The sequence below is a fragment of the Coregonus clupeaformis genome, chromosome 6 (assembly GCF_020615455.1).
Source record: "Coregonus clupeaformis isolate EN_2021a chromosome 6, ASM2061545v1, whole genome shotgun sequence".
In the NCBI taxonomy this organism is placed as follows: domain Eukaryota; kingdom Metazoa; phylum Chordata; class Actinopteri; order Salmoniformes; family Salmonidae; genus Coregonus; species Coregonus clupeaformis.
In genome coordinates, this window is record NC_059197.1 from 50,754,724 (window position 1) to 50,775,779 (window position 21,056).

The following is a 21,056-nucleotide window of genomic DNA, read 5'->3' on the forward strand; positions in this document are numbered from 1 at the left end:
CTTCTCCCATTACAGCATTAGGGCTTGACATTGGTCAAACACAGAACGCAGGGTGAAGTCCAGTAGAGTAATTTAATTGTACCACTACAACAATGTGTGTGTGTGGTGTTACCTGGGTGGTGTCCCTCAGTCTCCTCCAACACCAGGCTGTTCATGCACTTGATCTCCCATTCCTGTACCTCTGTGCTCCACAGGGCTGGGAGCAGGACACAGTGCTGAGAGCTGGGGGGTTGGACAGACAGGGCCTCACATTAGTACACCAAAGCTTCTTAAATCATCTCCTCCTCATTCAACTTTCATCAGCCATCACATCAGTTGGAGGCAATACATGGCAGAGGGCTTTATAGGCAAAAATAAAAAACACGCCAAATTGAATTGGCCCTCAAGACTCAATGGCATTAGTCAAACCTTTGATACAGTGCATTCGGAAAGTATTCAGACCCCTTGATTTTTCAAAATGTGTTAGGTTACAGCCTTATTCTAAAATGGATTATTGTTTTTTTTTCAATCTACGCACAATACCCCATAACGACAGAGCAAAAACTAAGTTTTGAAATAAAAAAATAAAACTGAAATATAACATTTACATAAGTATTCAGACCCTTTACACAGTACTTTGTTGAAGCACCTTTTGACAGCAATTCAAATCAAATTTTATTTATAAAGCCCTTTTTACATCAGCAGATGTCACAAAGTGCTATACAGAAACCCAGCCTATAACCCCAAACAGCAAGCAATGCAAATGTAGAAGCATGGTGGCTAGGAAAAACTCCCTAGAAAAAGGCAGAAACCTAGGAAGAAACCTAGAGAGGAACCAGGCTCTCAGGGGTGGCCCTTCTGGCTGTGCCGGGTGGAGATTATAACAGTACATGGCCATTAAGGCCAGATTTTTCTACAAGATGTTCAAACGTTGATAGATGACCAGCAGGGTCAAATAATAATCACAGTGGTTGTAGAGGTTGCAACAGGTCAGTACATCAGGAGTAAATGTCACTTGGCTTTACATAGCCGGGCATTTTGAGTTTGAAATAGCATGTGCGGTAGAGAGAGAGAGTTGAAAACAGCAGGTCTGGGACAAGGTAGCACGTCCGGTGAACAGGTCAGGGTTACAGCCGAGTCTTCTTGGGTATGACACCACAAGCTTGGCACACCTGTACTTTGAGAGTTTCTCCCATTCTTCTCTGAAGATCCTCTCAAGCTCTGTCCGGTTGGATGGGGAGCGTCGCTGCACAGCTATTTTCAGGGCTCTACAGAGATGTTTGATCGGGTTCAAGTCCGGGCCACTCAAGGACATTCAGAGACTTGTCCTGAAGCCACTCCTGCGTTGTCTTGGCTGTGTGTTTAGGGTCGTTGTCCTCTGAACCTTTGCCCCAGTCTGAGGTCCTGAGCGCTTTGGAGCAGGTTTTCATCAAGGATCTCTATACTTTGCTCCATTCATCTTTCCCCTCCATCCTAACTAGTCTCCCAGTCACTGCCGCTGACAGCATGATGCTGCCACCACGCTTCACCGTAGGGATGGTGCCAGGTTTCCTCCAGACGTGACACTTGGCATTCAGGCCAAAGAGTTCAATCTTGGTTTCATCAGACCAGAGAATCTTGTTTCTCATGGTCTGAGATTCCTTTAGGTGCCTTTTGGCAAACTCGAAGCGGGCTGTCATGTGCCTTTTACTGAGAAGTGGCTTCCATCTGGCCACTACCATAAAGGCCTAATTGGTGGAGTGCTGCAGAGATGGTTGTCCTTCTGGACGGTTCTCCCATCTCCACAGAAGAATTCTGGAGCTCGTCAGAGTGACCATCGGGATCTTGGTCACCTCCCTGACCAAGGCCCTTCTCCCCCGATTGCTCAGTTTGGCCGGGCGGCCAGCTCTAGGAAGAGTTGGTGGTTCCAAACTTCTTCCATTTAACAATGATGGAGGACACTGTGTTCTTGGGGACCTTCAAGCTGCAGACATTTTTTAGTACCCTTCCCCAGATCTGTGCCTCGACACAATCCTGTCTCGGAGCTCTACAGACAATTCCTTCGACCTCATGGCTTGGTTTTTGCTCTGACATGCACTGTCAACTGTGGGACCTTATATAGACAGGTGTGTGCCTTTCCAAATCATGTCCAATCAATTGAATTTACCACAGGTGGACTCCAATCAAGTTGTAAGAACATCAAGGATGATCAATGGAAACAGGATGCACCTGAGCTAAATTTCAAGTCTTATAGCAAAGGGTATGAATATTTATGTAAATAAGGTATTTCAGTTTATTTATTTGTTATAAATTTGCTAACATTTTTACAAACCCGTTTTCGCTTTGTCATTATGGGATATTGTGGGTAGAATGTTTTATTTAATCCATTTTAGAATAAGGCTGTAACGTAACAAAATGTGGAAAAAGAGGTCTGAATACTTTCCAAACACTGTATATCATGGTTATAAAAGCATTCAGTTAAAAAGCCCTTGGAGCTGGGACACAGCTTGTCCCTATGCTTCACGTCACACTGGCTCTTACATAAGCACTGTGAAAAAGTGGCCGCATTGATGTGGGCTTGTCAGTGAAAGGTTTCAAACAAATGAACTGTCAACTCCTCAGGCAGAGGAACGTGTCAATAGGCCTGAATGGAGATAATGGGGGAAAGGGGTGGGCAGTGATGGCAGCCACTTTGGGGCAGAAACCAATAGAAACCATTCATCAGATGATTGTCTATTGGCGTTTCACTTGTCCACCTTCAACACTGTATTAAAACAGATAGGAGAGCCTGGCCATGGCCAAGGATTTTGAGTTAAAGCCAGGGTTAAATCAGGTCTCTTGAAAATATAATATTCTCAATGGGGTAACTGGGTGATAGGATACAACATAAAAACACCCTCTAACTGGCTGACTGCTCATAGCCTATTCCCTCTGTATGGATTACTTTCTGACCCTATACCCTTCTGCTTCCCCTACCCCACTCGCTCTCACTGAACAGGAAGGCTGTGGTTTCAGGGAACTTGTTTCTTCCTTTCGTAAGAGGATCCTGGCCCGAGACAGAGAAACCACTTAGCCATAACCTCACTGGGCTGGCACACAGATGCCAGGCTAGAAACAAGAGCCCTTCAATGTGGCATATGGCTCGGTGCCTGCTGACAACCGTCAAAAGGCTAAATATTCAAATGTAAACGACAACTAAATGACTTGTTTTGCTGGGAACATCCTCAAAGAAACTGAAAAGTTATTTCATAACTAATCTCAAATAATATCTCAATTTTATATTGCTTTGTAAAGTAATGCTTCTAATAGAAAGGCGAGTTAAATATACTAGTCGAGACCTAGAATGATCCCAAGTTGGGCAAAATCAATAAACATCCAATAGGTCCCTAAAATGCCATCTAAATCCTACAAGGACACCAACAAAACGTTTGCAAGGCACCGTTGCTATAACGACTCCCCCATCCAATAAAACAAAGCCTGGATATGCTCATGACACTCAATGTGCTGTTTATCCCACAGTAACAAGAGGCTAATCCACAGTTCTTCGGCCAAAGTAAACATTCTAGAGAGAAATATTTATTCAAAAGAGAGGCAGGCAAGATAACGATTAAAAGGATTTGGTAAAGATATTAAAACAAATATGATAAATGCTTCACATCATGAACTGCCCAGCCACTGTTATATACACAAACCCAGTACCCTTGCCATGTTTCCATAGGGACCGCTAGACGTCAACAAAATATGTTTAACTGCTGACGCTATATTGACTGATTTGCATTCATGAGACAAGTCCATTTAAGAGATGCTTGTATTGAAAACTAGAATTCAAAAACGGCTGTCCACTAAAAGCAAATGTCTATAAAAGGTTCCTATGATGATTTAAAAACTACTGCGTGGGCCCAAGTCTCTATGTTTTTGAATGAGGAAGGATGATTTAACACTCACACATCCACAGGTACCCTTAGCAGCATGGGTAGCACGGCAGCCTCGTCAGTCAGGTTCATTAGCCGAGACTCCAGCAGCTGGATGATGGTGAGACCAGTACGGAACACAGCAGAGAGGCCTGGACACAAAGTAACCAGAAATATAGCTGGCAAAACAGCATAACCAGATCTGGGACCACTTAGTCAATAACAGTCAGTATAATAAAACACTAGATTGTGAGATAAGCAGGGACCTCTAGGACCTGTGAGCGTGTTTAGAAGGCAAACAAATCAAACTCAATTTTTGTTGACAAGATTAGCAAATTTAGGCATGACATGCAAACAACAAAACGCTGAGCTTTCATATTCATGTATAACAGACCAAATAATGAAAGACAATCGCTGTAGTTGAGTTCTGCAAAGTGAATGTGGAAGAGGTGAAAAAATTGGTGCCATCTATAATTAAGGACAAGCCACCTTGTACCGACAACCTGGATGGTAAATTGCTTAAGTTGGTAGCGGAATACGTCACGATTCCGGTTTGCCACATCTTCAATTTAAGCCTTGAAGACAGCATGTGCCCTCAGGCCTGGAGCGAGGAAAGGTAATTCCGCTGCCCAAGAATAGCAGAGCACCCTTTAATGGTTCAAACAGCATGTTACCAGTGCTTAGACTTGACCAAATAAAAAGTTATTTTACAGAAAACAAATTAACAAACCTTCAGCATGCTTATAGGGAAGGGGACTGAACATGCTCGGCACTGACATACATTACTGATGATTGGCTTCAAGAAATTGATAGTAAGAAGATTGTGGGAGCCGTTTTGTTAGACTTCAGTGCAGCTTTTGACGTCATTGATCCTAACCTATTGCTGAAAACTTAGACGTTATGGATTTGCATCCTCTGCCTTATGGATTGAGAGTTACCCATCTAATAGAACACAGAGGGTTTTCTTTAATGGGCGCTACTTGAATGCAAATTGGGTTGAGTGTGGTGTACCACAGGGCAGCTTGGGCCATTATTGTTCAGTTTTTACTAAACGACCTTCCACTGACCTTGAATAAAGCCTGTGTGTCTATGCACGCTGACGACTCAATAGTATACACGTCGGCTACGAAAGTAAAATTAATAATTGACACCCTTAACAGAGCTCCAGTCCGTTTTAGAATGGTAACAAGTAATAGGCTGGAGCTAAATAATCGCAAAAACTAATAGCATCGTTTTTGGGACAAATCCCTCACTCAACACTAAAACGCATTTAGATCTATTATTGAATAAATGTGGCGATTGAGCAATTTGATGAGACTAAACTGCTGGGTGTAACCCTAGATAGCAAGCGGTCATGGTCAAAACATATACACTTAATGGTTGCTCAAATGGGAAAAGGTATGTTCATGCCACCTGGGGTCTTTTCACAGTCCTCAAATACAGAACAAATTCAAGAAAGCGTACAGTATTATATAGAGACATTATTGCATGGAACTCCATTCCATCTCATATTGCTCAAATGAACAGCAAACCTGGTTTCAAAAAACAGATAAAGCAACACCTCACGGCACAACGCCTCTCCCCTATTTGACCTAGATAGTTTGTGTGTATGTATTGATATGTAGGCTGTGTGTGCCTTTTTTTTTTTTTTTTTATGTACATAGTTCTGTCCTTGAGCTGTTCTTGTCTATTAATGTTCTGTATTATGTGATGTTTCATGTTTTGTGTGGACCCCAGGAAGAGTAGCTGCTGCTTTTGCAACAGCTAATGGGGATCCTAATCAAATACCAGTCGACCAGACAGGTCCTAGTTGTCACATCTGGACTACAGCCCAGTTGTGTGGTCACGTGCGACAAAGGGGGACATAGGTAAATTGCAGTTGTTCCAGAATAGAGCAAGTCGCTCTGGATAAGAGCGTCTGCTAAATGACGTAAATGTAAATGTATTGCACTTTGAAGTACACGGAGGGCAAATGTCAGTAACATTCATGTCAATCTCTCCTGGCTAAAAGTTGACGAGAGATTGATTGCTATTGGACTTTGTGCGAGGTGTCAAACACCAGATAAAATAACACCTTATGGCACAACAGGGACTGTGAAGAGACACAGCCATTTTTATATATGTTGTATTGTAATTTGCATTGTATTATGTAGGTTGGTGGCCTTGCACGAGCCTTGTGTGAGCTGGAACGGCTCATAGGGCAGGAGCCATCTCCTGTTTCTGAAGTGTGAGGCAGAGGCAGGAGATATATATATATGCATTTTGTTTTATTTCCTGTTTGGACCCCAGGAAGAGAAGTATTTATTAGATCCCAATAAATACTACTACTAAACCTCTAGTGTCAGTTAGTATTTATGGTGGATGTAGAGAAACCCTCAGAGTGCTGAGCCTTGCCTGGGAGCACCTCAGAGACTGCACACTACAGATGCTCCTACACACTGCCCTCCTGCTTGACTTCACATTCATCCTGCCCTCAGTAACCCAACGCTCACTCACTTCCTTCCTTTCCATTTACTCATCCAGCCATCCTACGTAGTAAAAGCCCAATAGCATCATATCTCAGACACTGGCTTCCTACTTGTCTGTGTGGCTGTTCACACTCCAGTCTACAGGATCTGATCCAGTAGAGATACTGTACATACAATGTTAAGTGAGAAATAATACAGTGAAAATATAAGTGAACACAAGTGTAGGGTGAAAAATAATAACAATAATGTACATGACAGTGTTTACAGAATCCCAGTCTGCACTTCCATGTATGTATTACCATGCAACATGATGAGGTCCCATATGGCCAGCACAGAGTCCCAGCAGGGCAGGGAGGTGAACAGGGTTAGGAACCAAGGAATAACAAAATGGATGGGTGAAACCCTTACATCCTCCTAAAAGGAAAGAAAAAAGAGAATTTAGCAACAGAAAGTTGCATAATGAAAACTTTGACTTTCAGTTACATAATGAAATAAACTTTTTCAGCAGAACTCTATCAAGAGTCAGTGGTAAAATGCTGGACTCTGTACTTCAAATAAGGCATTAGAAACATTCACTCAAGTGCATTTAAGCCGCTGTGGTGTGCAGGCCGCCGGCACTGAATGGGCAGCTTTTCTCTGAGACGTGCTGAGTCAACACCGAGAAATAGAAAATCCCTCAAAAGACAGTCTAGGAGCAGAGGTTTAGTCCCACATTTAACAGGGCCTAAGGCTGCAGGTAGAGAGGGTGGGGAGACAGAGCGATGAGCCCAAAAAACTGTGCTGAGAGGTAGCTGCTTTCAGAACCATCATGGCCACACAGCTTCCCCCTTCTGATATAGAGCAGGAGGCATCTGGAAGCAAAAGCTTTCACTACTGTAGTTTCCAGGATAAAGCTGTGTGACACTACCATTGCCAACCCTCTTTCCGTATATGAGCTCAGACGGTTACTGGGAAGCAGCTGTGGATCTAGTGGTAAAACCCAGTCCCTGAGGACAATGTGCTGCAGTGATGGTCTCTGTGGGAAAGCCATGGGATTTTAGAGAGGAATGCACAGTGAAAGAGTGATAAGAGCCCTACATTTTAGGCATGTTCAGTCACCAAGCAGATTCCCCTCCCGAGCCCCTGAATAACAGTTTTATTGAAGTCCTCTCAATATGAGATTTGTACCTAAGAGCTACAAGTTGTATGCAGAGCTGGGTCCTCACACTTACTATGTGCTTGGAGAGCTGAGGTTTCCTGTGCTTGAGGAACTGGTGAAACACCATCGCTTGATGCTGGATCCTGACATTAGAAAGCAAAGACCAGTTAAATACGGTACTTCAGCAAGTAGGCAGCTTCATGTACAGTGGGGAAAAAAAGTATTTAGTCAGCCACCAATTGTGCAAGTTCTCCCACTTAAAAAGATGAGAGAGGCCTGTAATTTTCATCATAGGTACACGTCAACTATGACAGACAAAATGAGAAGAAAAAAAATCCAGAAAATCACATTGTAGGATTTTTTATGAATTTATTTGCAAATTATGGTGGAAAATAAGTATTTGGTCAATAACAAAAGTTACTCAATACTTTGTTATATACCCTTTGTTGGCAATGACACAGGTCAAACGTTTTCTGTAAGTCTTCACAAGGTTTTCACACACTGTTGCTGGTATTTTGGCCCATTCCTCCATGCAGATCTCCTCTAGAGCAGTGATGTTTTGGGGCTGTCGCTGGGCAACACAGACTTCCAACTCCCTCCAAAGATTTTCTATGGGGTTGAGATCTGGAGACTGGCTAGGCCACTCCAGGACCTTGAAATGCTTCTTACGAAGCCACTCCTTCGTTGCCCGGGCGGTGTGTTTGGGATCATTGTCATGCTCAAAGACCCAGCCACGTTTCATCTTCAATGCCCTTGCTGATGGAAGGAGGTTTTCACTCAAAACCTCACGATACATGGCCCCATTCATTCTTTCCTTTACACGGATCAGTCGTCCTGGTCCCTTTGCAGTAAAACAGCCCCAAAGCATGATGTTTCCACCCCCATGCTTCACAGTAGGTATGGTGTTCTTTGGATGCAACTCAGCATTCTTTGTCCTCCAAACACGACGAGTTGAGTTCTTACCAAAAAGTTCTATTTTGGTTTCATCTGACATTCTCCCAATCCTCTTCTGGATCATCCAAATGCACTCTAGCAAACTTCAGACGGGCCTGGACATGTACTGGCTTAAGCAGGGGGACACGTCTGGCACTGCAGGATTTGAGTCCCTGGCGGCGTAGTGTGTTACTGATGGTAGGCTTTGTTATTTTGGTCCCAGCTCTCTGCAGGTCATTCACTAGGTCCCCCCGTGTGGTTCTGGGATTTTTGCTCACCGTTCTTGTGATCATTTTGACCCCACGGGGTGAGATCTTGCGTGGAGCCCCAGATCGAGGAGATTATCAGTGGTCTTGTATGTCTTCCATTTCCTAATAATTGCTCCCACAGTTGATTTCTTCAAACCAAGCTGCTTACCTATTGCAGATTCAGTCTTCACAGCCTGGTGCAGGTCTACAATTTTGTTTCTGGTGTCCTTTGACAGCTCTTTGGTCTTGGCCATAGTGGAGTTTGGAGTGTGACTGTTTGAGGTTGTGGACAGGTGTCTTTTATACTGATAACAAGTTCAAACAGGTGCCATTAATACAGGTAACGAGTGGAGGACAGAGGAGCCTCTTAAAGAAGAAGTTACAGGTCTGTGAGAGCCAGAAATCTTGCTTGTTTGTAGGTGACCAAATACTTATTTTCCACCATAATTTGCAAATAAATTCATAAAAAATCCTACAATGTGATTTTCTGGAGAAAAAAAATCTCAATTTGTCTGTCATAGTTGACGTGTACCTATGATGAAAATTACAGGCCTCTCATCTTTTTAAGTGGGAGAACTTGCAATTGGTGGCTGACTAAATACTTTTTTCCCCCACTGTAATTAATAAAAGCTTCATAATGTGATATGCATTGAAACAACATTCTCACTTCTCCCCGGAGAGGTCAAACAGCTCTGACAGATATTTAGGCTTCTCTAGAAGAACTCCCAGAGCCCAGAAGGCCTCCTCTTCGCTTAGGTTCATAAGAAGCACTGCAGCAATGTATGACATTCCTGATAAAGATAAGGACAGTCAATAATGAGGCGCTACTAATATGGCTGAAATAGGGGGGAACCAATGTCAACCATGCAGATAATTTTTTTGAACACGTCACGTAATATTGGAAATGTTTGTGTGATTTGCTTGGCAGCATGGTGCTGTACCGGCTCAGCGTCTACTTAAACTCTGCTGCCTCCATGTGGCTGAAGTATGAAACTTAAAACATGTTACTACCAGCTGCATGGTAAGTTAATTGTTTTTGGATGTCACGAAAGCACATTAATAAGAAATATTAATATTGGAAACTAATTTAATGACAAAACTACAGTTACTGCATACATGTATCTGTGGCTCTGTCAAACAGCCCCAGCAATATTTAAAGAGTATCGTTCCAAATGTGTGCTTGCGTGCATACCGGTACGTGATTGCAAACAGTCAGCTCCCCTTACTGTACCTTGGCTATACCCAATCTTAGGGTTGTACTTTGCGTAGGCGATGAGGACTCGGAAGAGCTTTGCTTGGCCTTCAATTGCCTCAGGACTCTCGCCCATCAGCGTGCGATGAGTTGGGAAGGATCTCTCTGTACAAAGTAAGTTAAGAGTCAAATGCAATCAGCCATTCGTATCCAAGATGTGCAGAGAAAATGTACTGTAAGTACAGAGAAAAGGGGGTCTATAGAATATCCCATAACTCACGCAGATCCAGAGCGATCTGACGAAAGATGGTGACATCTGCACTGGAGTAGGCCAAGTCCGGGGGACAGTGGGAAGGAAGTCGGTTGGACCCCAGGTCATTCTCTGTGTCATTCAAAGTAGCTATGGCCGAGATGATGCCGTATTCACTAACTCCCAGGTCAACAAGGGGCCCTCGGATCTCATCCAAACATTTCTGTCATTGAATGAATACACAACAAATAAAACAATTGGCCTATGTCGATTAAATGTGTCACTGTAGAAGTAGGCTATGGAAACACAGGAGGAAAAATATTTAGCTTTTTAATAATGAAAGCGCAGGTATAGAGTGTACTTTTGAAAATGATAGGTACAGTGGTTATGGGACTGCACCTGATAATTAAAAGCACTGGATTCTCTTAGTTTGTCGATGTTGAGAAGGCACTTCCACACTCGCCCTCTTAAAGCTGGAGGGATTCCCATTCTCATAAATCTTTCAATCTGAAAAGGTTAAGAAATGTGGCCAATGTTCTACAAATCATGTTTAAAAATAGTGTGGTTATCTTACACTAGACATGGAACATTTCAGTTAAACTTTCACTGTGTCATGTGACTGCTTGAAGGTGTACCATTTAAACAAGTCAATAATGCATAGGCTGTTTGGCAAACAACCGCCTAAGGAAGGTCTAACCATAGCGTACTAATTTAATATGTTGCAAATGGTGTTCTATAATACGTTCAGTAGGACGAAATACCTGGCTTCTGCAGATGAAACTGGATCCATTCCAGTAACTAAGAAGCTCACACAATTCCTTCACCCTACGGGCGTTGAGTTGGGGGTAACTGGGGGAGAAACATAATTTAGCCTAACAGTCAGTTAGGTCAAACAATCAATTATCTTATTTGAATGCGCATGTCCAATCCAGTCTAGCTATTGAAAACTCTCGGCAGAGGTTGCCTTCTCTTTACAGTTCTCAGCCATTAGCTTCGCCCACGACTGCTTCATGTGAACTACAATACCGATGCTGTGTTTTAACGATTAGAAACGTCAATAAAAACCGCGTTCGATACATATGGCCCTTATCTTACATCAGCGAGAAAGACTCCTTCAAATAAATAAAAATATACACTTAAAGGCGTAACATGGTCATTCTGACGTCTGCATTGGCCGTGCAGCATTTACGTGACATGACCTCTGCAGAAGTCAGGGATTTATACTTCTTGCGCTTCGCAGAGGTGTTGTGAAGGAAGTTGTCAAGAAAGTGAGTTTGTTTATACAGGACCTCCCGCGGTCACCTACCGCTATACGGAGCCCTCCACATTGTTACAAAATTTGAGAGGAGCACGGCGATGCGGTAGAAATCAATTTGGCCTCGGTTGGGAGGCTTCGCAATTGCGTCACACCATCCATACCGCGCCTCCAACCACATTTTCAGATCAAGCACTATTTGGCTCTTACTGTAGTGCCTCCATCCTACGAAACTACACTTTCCGAGTTACACACAGGTGTTCGGAGCATACTAGAGAGCTAATTAGCACAGGTGGTCGCCTCTGTCTATTTTCCGTAAACAAGTGCTGTAACGCTAACCCTATCAAGGTGTGTATCAATATAAAACTATTGGTTTTTGAAAATTATTTATCGCTATGAAAGATAAGGTTGTTATGTTTCCTAAACCGTACTGCAAGTGATGCAGGTCAATGTTCAGACCGAGCATCGGGGATCTTAACAAAACTCCCCCTACAGAATACGCCTTTGCACAATTACTTGTGTAATGGAACTGAGGGTCGTGTTTAAGGGCTAAGTCTCGTCCTGTCCAACAAAAACAGGCTAAAAAAAGTTGATAAACCTGAATCCAATCTTTAAAACCTTGATTGTCATTAATGAAATTGAATTGAATGTAAATAAGCCTACCTGTAATGGTGACATCGGTGTTGAAGTTTTCTGTCCTTTCCTTTAGTATGGGCAAACCCGAATTCGTCAAACCCCAAACTCTCAGTAGTGCGCCTTTTAATTGAGAATGTGCTGCTGCTTCTTCTTCTTCTTCTCCCCATTCTAAATGAGTTACTTTGTAACTGTTTCAAGGACTGTGCATGAATGTTATTCTGTTCGCTACTTTGTTTCTCTGGCGCACTGTCAACGTTCAAACACCGCGCCTGTTATTTCTGTTTACGTCATTCACAACTGACAAATGAAAGCGGGTGTATTCAAGATCCACAACTGCGTCAAAAGTTTTGATATGTAGCCTACTGAGCAGCTTTTGCTCCGAATTAGGCCAATATATCTGATGAATTTTGATGATTTGTTACGTTTTAATTCTATCTGTACTATCAAATAAATTGAACCTTTGTATCTTGTAGCAAACAGTGGTGGTGCAATGACCCGTGTGTAACAGGTGGAGTTCTTGAATGCCCCCTTATGGCCATTGACAGTCCAAGGTGTTGTGAATTGTTATCAAGGGTGGGGCCAATTGCCAACAGTATAAAAGCCAGGCTTTTCGTGTAGTTTAGGTGGGATCCATTACATTGTAGGTGATTGTGGTGTAGCACAAATCACACACGTCCCAAAGCTGAGGTATTACATATTTTCGAGGATATAGGGGCTAATTAAACCCTCCAATAGGCATTTTGACCTCGCCAGTAAGGCTACAGGCTCCAAAGTGAAGTTATATCCCAACATGCGCTGTGATATGTTTGGAGTTTGTTCAATTTCATATGAAAGTATTGAGAGGCGTGCCTAATTATATGACTTGCGTTTGTTTGTGTCTGATTACAAGGCTTGACACAAAAAACTAATGAAATACCTCCCAAATTACATGTTTAACTGTTACTGAGGTTTATGTCTTGTAAAATGACAGCGGGAAATTGTTAATTTGAATTTCGTGCATGTTTTATTAAAATGTGGAACATGAAGTCATGAGTGTGTCCCAAAGTTAATGGGTTTATTGATCCCCTCGCCACTCGATGGAAGTCATCCTCAGAGTTTCGTCAGCAACACTTGACAACAGAGGGCCCTCCGAACGAGTTGGTAGGAGAGAGAGGTTGGTTTGGGATTCTCCATAAGTATAGTCCACCTAAACCTGTTCTCCTTGTTCCTGCTCTCCTTGTTCCTGGGCACCTGTTCCCATGAATTTTGTAACACATTTTTTTTGTTTGTTGTGGCCCAATACCTAGCCATTTAGCTATAGCCTTACTACATCCCAATTGTCAAAAGTGTATTTCTCTCCATCTCCTCTCCTGATGCAGTCATCTGGAAACCCAGGCTAGATTAATGGGAAATTCCACCACCTTTCAAATGTATTTTCATTATCTCCAGCACAATACCACATACACTACATGGCCAAAAGTATGTGGACACCTGCTAGTCGAACTTCTCATTCCAAAATCATGGGCATTAATATGGAGTTGGTCACCCATTTGCTGCTATAACAGCCTCCACTTTTCTGGGAAGGCTTTCCACTAGATGTTGGAACATTGCTTCCATTCAGGCACAAGAGCATTAGTTAGATCGGACACTGATGTTGGGCGATTAGGCTTGGCTCGCAGTCGGCGTTCCAATTCATCCCAATGGCATTCGATGGGGTTGAGGTCAGGGCTCTGTGCAGGCCAGTAAAGTTCTTCCACACCGTTCTCGACAAACCATTTCTGTACGGACCTCGCTTTGTGCACTGGGCATTGTCATGCTGAAACAGGAAAGGGGCTTCCCCAAACTGTTGCCACAAAGTTGGAAGCACAGAATCGTCTAAAATGTAATTGTATGCTGTAGCGTTAAGATTTCCCTTCACTGGAACTAAGGGGCCTAGCCCGAACCATGAAAAACAACCCCAGGCCATTATTCCTCCTCCACCAAACTTGACAGTTGGCACTATGCATTGGGGCAGGTAGCGTTCTCCTGGCATCTGCCAAACCCATATTCGTCTGGACTACCAGATGGTGAAGCGTGATTCATCGCTCCAGAGAACACAGGACAGACGATTTCTACGCGCTATGCGCTTCAGCACTCAGCGGTCCCGTTCTGTGAGCTTGTGTATCCTACCACTTCACGGTTGAGCCGTTGTCTAGGTTGTTGCTCCTAGACGTTTCCAGTTCACAATAACAGCACTTACAGTTGACCGGGGCAGCTCTAGCAGGGCAGAAATTTGACGAACTGACTTGTTGGAAAGGTGGTATCCTATGACGGTGCCACGTTGAAAGTCACTGAGCTCTTCAGTATGGGCCATTCTACTGCCAATATGTCTATGGAGATTGCATGGCTGTGTGCTCGATTTTATACACCTGTCAGCAACGGGTGTGGCTGAAATAGCAGAATCCACTCATTTGAAGGGGTGTCCACATACTTTCTACATTTAGTAGAAAATAAATGTACATTTAAAAAGTTTTACCGGATGACATCAAAAGTTTAAATATTTTAACAACAGGGATTTTCAAACACTATGAGATTTGCGGTGATGTGGGGAGCAAAAAATACCTTCCCTCTGGCTAGAAACTCATTGCAGGTTTTGAAAATCACTTTTGGTGCTTTCAAGACAACTGGGAACTCAGATTAAAACAAGGTCAAATCATGACAGTGTCTTCAGGTCGGAAAGTCGGGGCTCTAGAAAGATGCCCCATTTTCCAAATTTGAATTTTTTGTTCAAAACGTTTTTTCCAGTCCGAGCTAGGTTTTTTCAGAGTTCCCAGTTGTCTTCAAAGCACTGAAGTCGGAAATCTGAGATTTCCGAGTTCCGGGTTGTTTTGAATGTGGCATTCTTTTTACTTTTAAAGGTGCACTATGCAGAAATCTCTCTGCCAAATCCTGGTTGCTAAAATTCTAATAGTTCGCCTAATTTCAGTTTATGTGACAAAACAAGCATAGAGAATGTAGAGAATCATTGTACCATTTAAACCACTGTGAAATATATTTTCAATAACCAAAAATATTGTAGTTTCAGCTGCTTGAAGCTGGTGTACAAAACTGAAAGTAAAAGACTCAAAAACGAAATGTAAGAATGTAAGAATGTAAGAATGGGAAGCATAGAAATAGCGCATATAGAACATATCTACCACTTCTTAGACTTGCTTTCAATGAGAATGACAGATTTATAACTCACATTTCTATGTGAATTTGATCAAGTCGCCACAAAAAGTTACATATTGCAGCTTTAATTATTTATTTAATCTACCCATTGATGTCAAAGAGAAGCATTTTTTTTAGGACCTTTCTTTTTTATCTTTTCAACCACAGATCATAGAAACGCACCGTTTTCACATATGTAGACACTGGAATGGTGCCGGAGATAATGAATATGAGGTTGAAAAGTGGCGGTATTGCCCTTTAAGTGAACGATGCCTACTACCAGGTATTTCTACCAGGCTTTCACCTGTAGCTCAGTTGGTAGAGCATGGCGCTTGCAACGCCAGGGTTGTGGGTTCGTTTCCCACGGGGGGCCAGTACGAAAATGTATGCACTCACTAACTGTAAGTCGCTCTGGATAAGAGCGTCTGCTAAATGACTAAAATGTAAAAAATGTAAATGTGCAGATGGGTAGAAGGAGAACATATGGGAGGAAGCCCTTCCAGACCATTGAGGATCAGCCCAGGCCAGCACAGACGTTGCATTGAGGGGGTTCGATTAATCTCGCCCGGGCGCCCGTGTAGGAGTGTTTGCACGGCTGAACGTTACTTGTATTCGTTTTGGAACCGGGGTGTCTCCCGGGTGTGAGACAGGAGCCCCATTCAAAGCTCACAGTGATGTCGGCTCAAAAGAAAGTGACGTAGGCGCACGTGGAGTAATGAGTAGGATTCTGTGTTTTCACATGCAAAAGTGATTGCTTTTTAGCCTATCTGCCTTCCCAATGAAAACAAGTTATAAAATTCTAACAATTATTTTATGGAAAAGAGATGTGGAACAGTATGTTATGGAACAGTATGTTTCTGGACGATGCACCATGCTGCCTTGTTGAAAAAATGACCAGGTCGCTCCTCCCTCCCCGCGATCGCCGATGACGTAACGGGCCTTTGCCCGGTGCCCCGCGGCTCAGCATAATCGAATCCGCCCATTGCCATCGGCCCGGTCCCACCTCCATGGAAAATATGGGCACTCTGTAATTGGACGGCAGTATGTCCGTCATCTTTTCCTGTTCTCAACCGCTTTGTGATTGGTGAGAGAAAGAACGTAGTGTAGTCCTCCTATGCAATTGGTTTAGAAAAACTAGGTTAGCGGTGCAGCACTGGTCATGACGGAGGGGAGAAAGTAGGTCACAGACTGAGTACGGTTTTATATCACAGTTCATGTAACATTAGACAGAGGGGTCCATTAGATGGAGATGTCATAGCTAGTTCATCTCATGTAAGTAGCTACATAATATTTTCAGCATATATCGTGATGACAAATGGCTAGTTGCATAGCTAGCTAGCTAGATATCACAGTGCTAGTTGGCTAACGTTAGCTAACTAGCTAGCTAGATTACAAAATGAATTTATGGCTTGCTAAATTAGGATAATGTAAATTTAACGTTTCGGTGTAGCTAGAAGTGTCTGGGATTAAAGTGTCTTTTAGCTGTGGCTTAATATCCAAGCCTAGCAATTTAGCTAACGTTAGTTAGGGTCGGGAGCTTTTATGTTGTTGCTGGACGGGGGTAGCATCCTAACGTTAGTTGGATACGTCATTGGCTGGATCTTGCTGGGCTCGTCAATAATAGTGTGCAACTGCAGTCTGTAATTCGGGGCATTCCTGCATGTGGGTATTCCTGCAATTCGGGGCGTTCCTGCATGTGGGCATTCCAGCAATTCGGGGCGTTCCTGCATGTGGGCATTGGAGGCAACCATAGCAGTATGGATCTGTGCAAAACTGCAACAGTAAGTGTATATTTTTTATTTGAAGGATTATTTCTCGGTGATGAAAGATGAGGGCCATATGTTTCGAAAGCCTTATCTCAAGTGATGATTATTGATATTTCTAAATGATAAAACACAGCATCGGGATTGTAGTTCACATGAGCCAGTCGCGGGCAAAGCCAATGGCTGAAAACTGTAGGGAGAAGGCAGAATGCCACCTAGAGTGAGAGAGCTAGTGGAAACCCAGCTTGGCTATCTGAAAGCGACACTAACCCGAGGTGGTCCACTAGCAAATGATAAAAAAGTAAAGTAGGCAAAGGGGCAATTTTCCAAGGGATGCATTCATGACATTCCCACATGCAAATAGAACCTGATGCATTGCATGACATCTATAACTTGACTTTATATCTGTATCATTCATACATTTTACATTTAAGTCATTTAGCAGACGCTCTTATCCAGAGCGACATACAAATTGGTGCATTCAACTTAGGATAGCCAGTGGGACAACCACCTTTTTATTTATTCATTACTTTTTTTTAATGGGGGGGGTGTAGAAGGATTACTGTTATACTATTCCAGGTATTTCTTAAAGAGGTAGGGTTTCAAGTGTCTCCGGAAGGTGGTCAGTGACTCTGCTGTCCTGGCGTCGTGGGGGAGCTTGTTCCACCATTGGGGTGCCAGAGCAGCGAATAGCTTTGACTGAGCGGGAACTGTGCTTCCGTAGAGGTAGGGGGGCTAGCAGGCCAGAGGTGGATGAACGTAGTGCCCTCGTTTGGGTGTAGGGCAGGGTTCTTCAATACCGGTCCTGGAGGGCCGAAACACTTCTGTTTTTTATTTCTACCTGGTAGTTAATTGCACTCACCTGGTGTCCCAGGTCTGAATTAGCCCCTGATTAGAAGGAGAGGATGAAAAACAGAGGTGTTTCGGCCCTCCAGGACCAGAATTGAAGAACCCTGGTGTAGGGTCTGATCAGAGCCTGAAGGTAAGGAGGTGCCGTTCCCCTCACAGCTCCGTAGGAAAGCACCATGGTTTTGTAGTAGATGCGAGCTTCAACTGGAAGCCAGTGGAGTGTGCGGAGGAGCGGGGTGACATGAGAACACCAGACAGCTGCAGCGTTCTGGATAAGTTGTAGGGGTTTAATGGCACAGGCAGGGAGCCCAGCCAACAGCGAGTTGCAGTAATCCAGACGGGAGATGACAAGTGCCTGGATTAGGACCTGTGCCGCTTTCTGTGTAAGGAAGGGTCGTACTCTGCGAATGTTGTAGAGCATGAACCTGCAAGATCAGGTCACCGCTTTGATGTTAGCGGAGAACGACAGGGTGTTATCCAGGGTCACGCCAAGGTTCTTTGCACTCTGGGAGGAGGACACAATGGAGTTGTCAACCGTGATGGCGAGATCATGGAGCGGGCAGTCCTTCCCCGGGAGGAAGAGCAGCTCAGTCTTGCCGAGGTTCAGCTTGAGGTGGTGATCCGACATCCACACTGATATGTCTGCCAGACATGCAGAGATGCGATTCGCCACCTGGTTATCAGAAGGGGGAATACTAAATGCTCAAGGAATGGAATTAGCTACCTGCTGAGAGCATCATTTGCTACTTCTGTCAAGACTGTTGGTTGTAAATCCATGGGCCATGGAATAAGCTTTCTATGGAATGGAACTACACTATGTCCTCAGCTGCACCTGGGAGCCAGTCTGTGATCATATCCTCAGAGACCATGCTTTAATCAAACTAGGCTATCCATTGCCAAGGCTCTAAGTAGGCAGCTGCATGCAGTGAAGGAGGGAAATTGAGCCGGCGATGCTGACCCGGTTTTCTGCTTTGCGTTGTTGATCATGACACAGTGGTTTTCCCAGTGCTTTGTCCCACTCCCTCAGAAAAGACTAAGAAGTGCTTTCCTTTCTCAGGCCAGGAAGAAATTACTTTCACAAGCCTCTTAAACTACTGTCGAGAGTGACCTTAAAATACTTAAAATAGCCATGCATTAATGTTTAAGAGGAATGGAATAGTATTCTGCATGTATGATCAATTCTATCAAGACTCTAACCCTCTTGATTAATAATAACCTACAGTATATTATGTGACATTTCATGTTAAATTCAAGACCACTTTAATGTGAAATTGCTTTTATGCTGACATCCTTCAGTGTTTTCCACAAGCACATGGAGTAGCCAGCCAAGATCCCCAGGCCAGGTGGGTCCGGGGTGGCTTGCCCCTCCGGGTTAAGATTTGTTTTGCTGAACAAACTCTATTTTGGTGTCCTCTGGTACATTCGAATGCTTTGATTACATCAGAAATACACAGCAAAATTATTTTACAGTTTAGTAATTTAGCAGACGCTGTTATCCAGAGTGACTTACAGTAGCGAGTGCATACATTTTCATGCTTTTTTCCCATTTTTGTGTGTGCTATTGTGTTTACATCTAAATTACTGAAAATGTATGAATTCAGTGTATTGTTATTTTTTTGGAATATCGTCTTAGCCTATATGATCAGGACTATTTTCTAAGTAGCTGAACATTTTAACCTGTATTCTCTTGAGATTAAAGTACTTTATTGCAAGATATGAATTGCCACAATTATGTTTGTTCTTCAAATTATGTATTTTATTAAAACAGAAAAAATAAGTATATAGCCCAAATTATCTTACAAATACATTACCGTTCAAAAGCTTGGGGTCACTTAGAAATGTCATTGTTTTCGAAAGAAACTACTTTTTTTTGTCCATAACATCAAATTGATCAGAAATACAGTGTAGACATTGTTAATGTTGTAAATGGCTATTGTAGCTGGAAACGGCAGATTTTTTATGGAATATCTACATAGGTGTTCAGAGGACCATTATCAGCAACCATCAGTCCTGTGTTCCAATGGCACGTTGTATTTGCTAATCCAAGTTTATCATTTTAAAAGGCTAATTGATCATTAGAAAACCCTTTTGCAATTATGTTAGCACAGCTGAAAACTGTTGTGCTGATTTAAAGAAGCAATAACACTTATTGAGACAAGTTGAGTATCTGGAGCATCAGCAATTGTGGGTTCGATTACAGGCTCAAAATGGCCAGAAACAAAGAACTTTCCTCTGAAACTTGTCAGTCTATTCTTGTTCTGAGTAATGAAGGCTGTTCCATGCGAGAAATTGCCAAGAAACTGAAGATCTCGTACAACACTGTGTACTACTCCCTTCACAGAACAGAATAGAAAGAGGAGTGGGAGGCCCCGGTGCACAACTGAGCAAGAGGACCAATACATTAGTGTCTAGTTTGAGAAACAGACGCCTCACAGGTCCTCAATTGGCAGCTTCATTAAATAGTACCCGCAAAACACCAGTCTCAACGTCAACAGTGAAGAGGCTACTCCAGGATGCTGACCTTCTAGGCAGAGTTGCAAAGAAAAAGCCATATCTCAGACTGCCCATCTTAATCTTTTCTGTTTATTGGCCAGTCTGAGAGATGGCTTTTTCTTTGCAACTCTGCCTAGAAGGTCAGCATCCTGGAGTCACCTCTTCACTGTTTTATTGCTTCTTTAATCAGCACAACAGTTTTCAGCTGTGCTAACATAATTGCAAAAGGGTTTTCAAATTATCAATTAGCCTTTTAAAATGATAAACTTGGATTAGCAAACACAATGTGCCATTGGAACACAGGACTGCTGGTTGCTGATAATGGGCCTCGTTACGCCTATGTAGATATTCCATTAAAAATCAGCTGTTTCCAGCTACAATAGCATTTACAACATTAACAATGTCTACACTGTATTTCTGATGAATTTTGTTATTTTAATGGACAAAAAAATTGCTTTTCTTTCAAAAACAAGGACATTTCTATGTGACCCCGAACTTTTTAACGGTAGTGTAAATTAAAGGTTACATTTATAATCAAACAAATTGTGTGATGGGCACTTTTTTTCAAATGACAAAATGGGTCTCTAAAATAAACAGAACAGATGCTCAATTAAGTTCTGGGTCCATACGTGTTAAGAGGGCGAACGACATCAGTTAAATTAGTGAAAGAATTTTAACAAGTGTTTAACTCTTTGTGAATTGCAGTGTCATTTATTCAACAAAAACAAAAAATACTTGTTTAACAATTCACCCACAGATTTCTTCTTAAATAATCTTGTAAGAGTCTGCAGACT

At 42.8% G+C, this 21,056-nt stretch overlaps 2 protein-coding genes across 10 annotated transcripts in view; one reads left to right on the forward strand and one right to left on the reverse strand.

Moving 5' to 3' along the window:
- Nucleotides 1–12,461, reverse strand: part of si:ch211-266k8.4 (carabin) — a 40,662-nt gene extending 28,201 nt beyond the window's left edge. For all 4 annotated transcript variants that reach the window (XM_041838243.2, XM_041838244.2, XM_041838242.2 and 1 more), the window contains exons 1-10: nucleotides 12,017–12,461; nucleotides 10,860–10,947; nucleotides 10,498–10,605; nucleotides 10,129–10,321; nucleotides 9,888–10,013; nucleotides 9,324–9,447; nucleotides 7,549–7,618; nucleotides 6,637–6,751; nucleotides 3,904–4,021; nucleotides 113–222 (exon numbers count right to left, since the gene is read on the reverse strand). In XM_041838243.2, the coding sequence (XP_041694177.2) occupies nucleotides 113–222; nucleotides 3,904–4,021; nucleotides 6,637–6,751; nucleotides 7,549–7,618; nucleotides 9,324–9,447; nucleotides 9,888–10,013; nucleotides 10,129–10,321; nucleotides 10,498–10,605; nucleotides 10,860–10,947; nucleotides 12,017–12,156 (1,192 nt within the window). In that variant the 5' untranslated portion in view covers nucleotides 12,157–12,461. The remainder of the gene's footprint in view (nucleotides 1–112; nucleotides 223–3,903; nucleotides 4,022–6,636; nucleotides 6,752–7,548; nucleotides 7,619–9,323; nucleotides 9,448–9,887; nucleotides 10,014–10,128; nucleotides 10,322–10,497; nucleotides 10,606–10,859; nucleotides 10,948–12,016) is intronic.
- Nucleotides 12,462–16,291: 3,830 nt separating this feature from the next.
- Nucleotides 16,292–21,056, forward strand: part of LOC121532334 (aryl hydrocarbon receptor nuclear translocator-like protein 1) — a 29,989-nt gene continuing 25,224 nt past the window's right edge. For 2 of the 6 annotated variants that reach the window (XM_041838232.1, XM_041838235.1), the window contains exon 1: nucleotides 16,307–16,429. Coding sequence is in view for 2 of the 6 variants with exons in the window: in XM_041838230.1 (XP_041694164.1) it covers nucleotides 16,915–16,938 (24 nt within the window). In the remaining 4 variants the exon portion in view is untranslated. Of the gene's footprint in view, nucleotides 16,430–16,902; nucleotides 16,939–21,056 lie in introns of those variants that run through there. The other 4 variants (XM_041838230.1, XM_041838231.1, XM_041838233.1 and 1 more) reach the window with 3 other exon arrangements.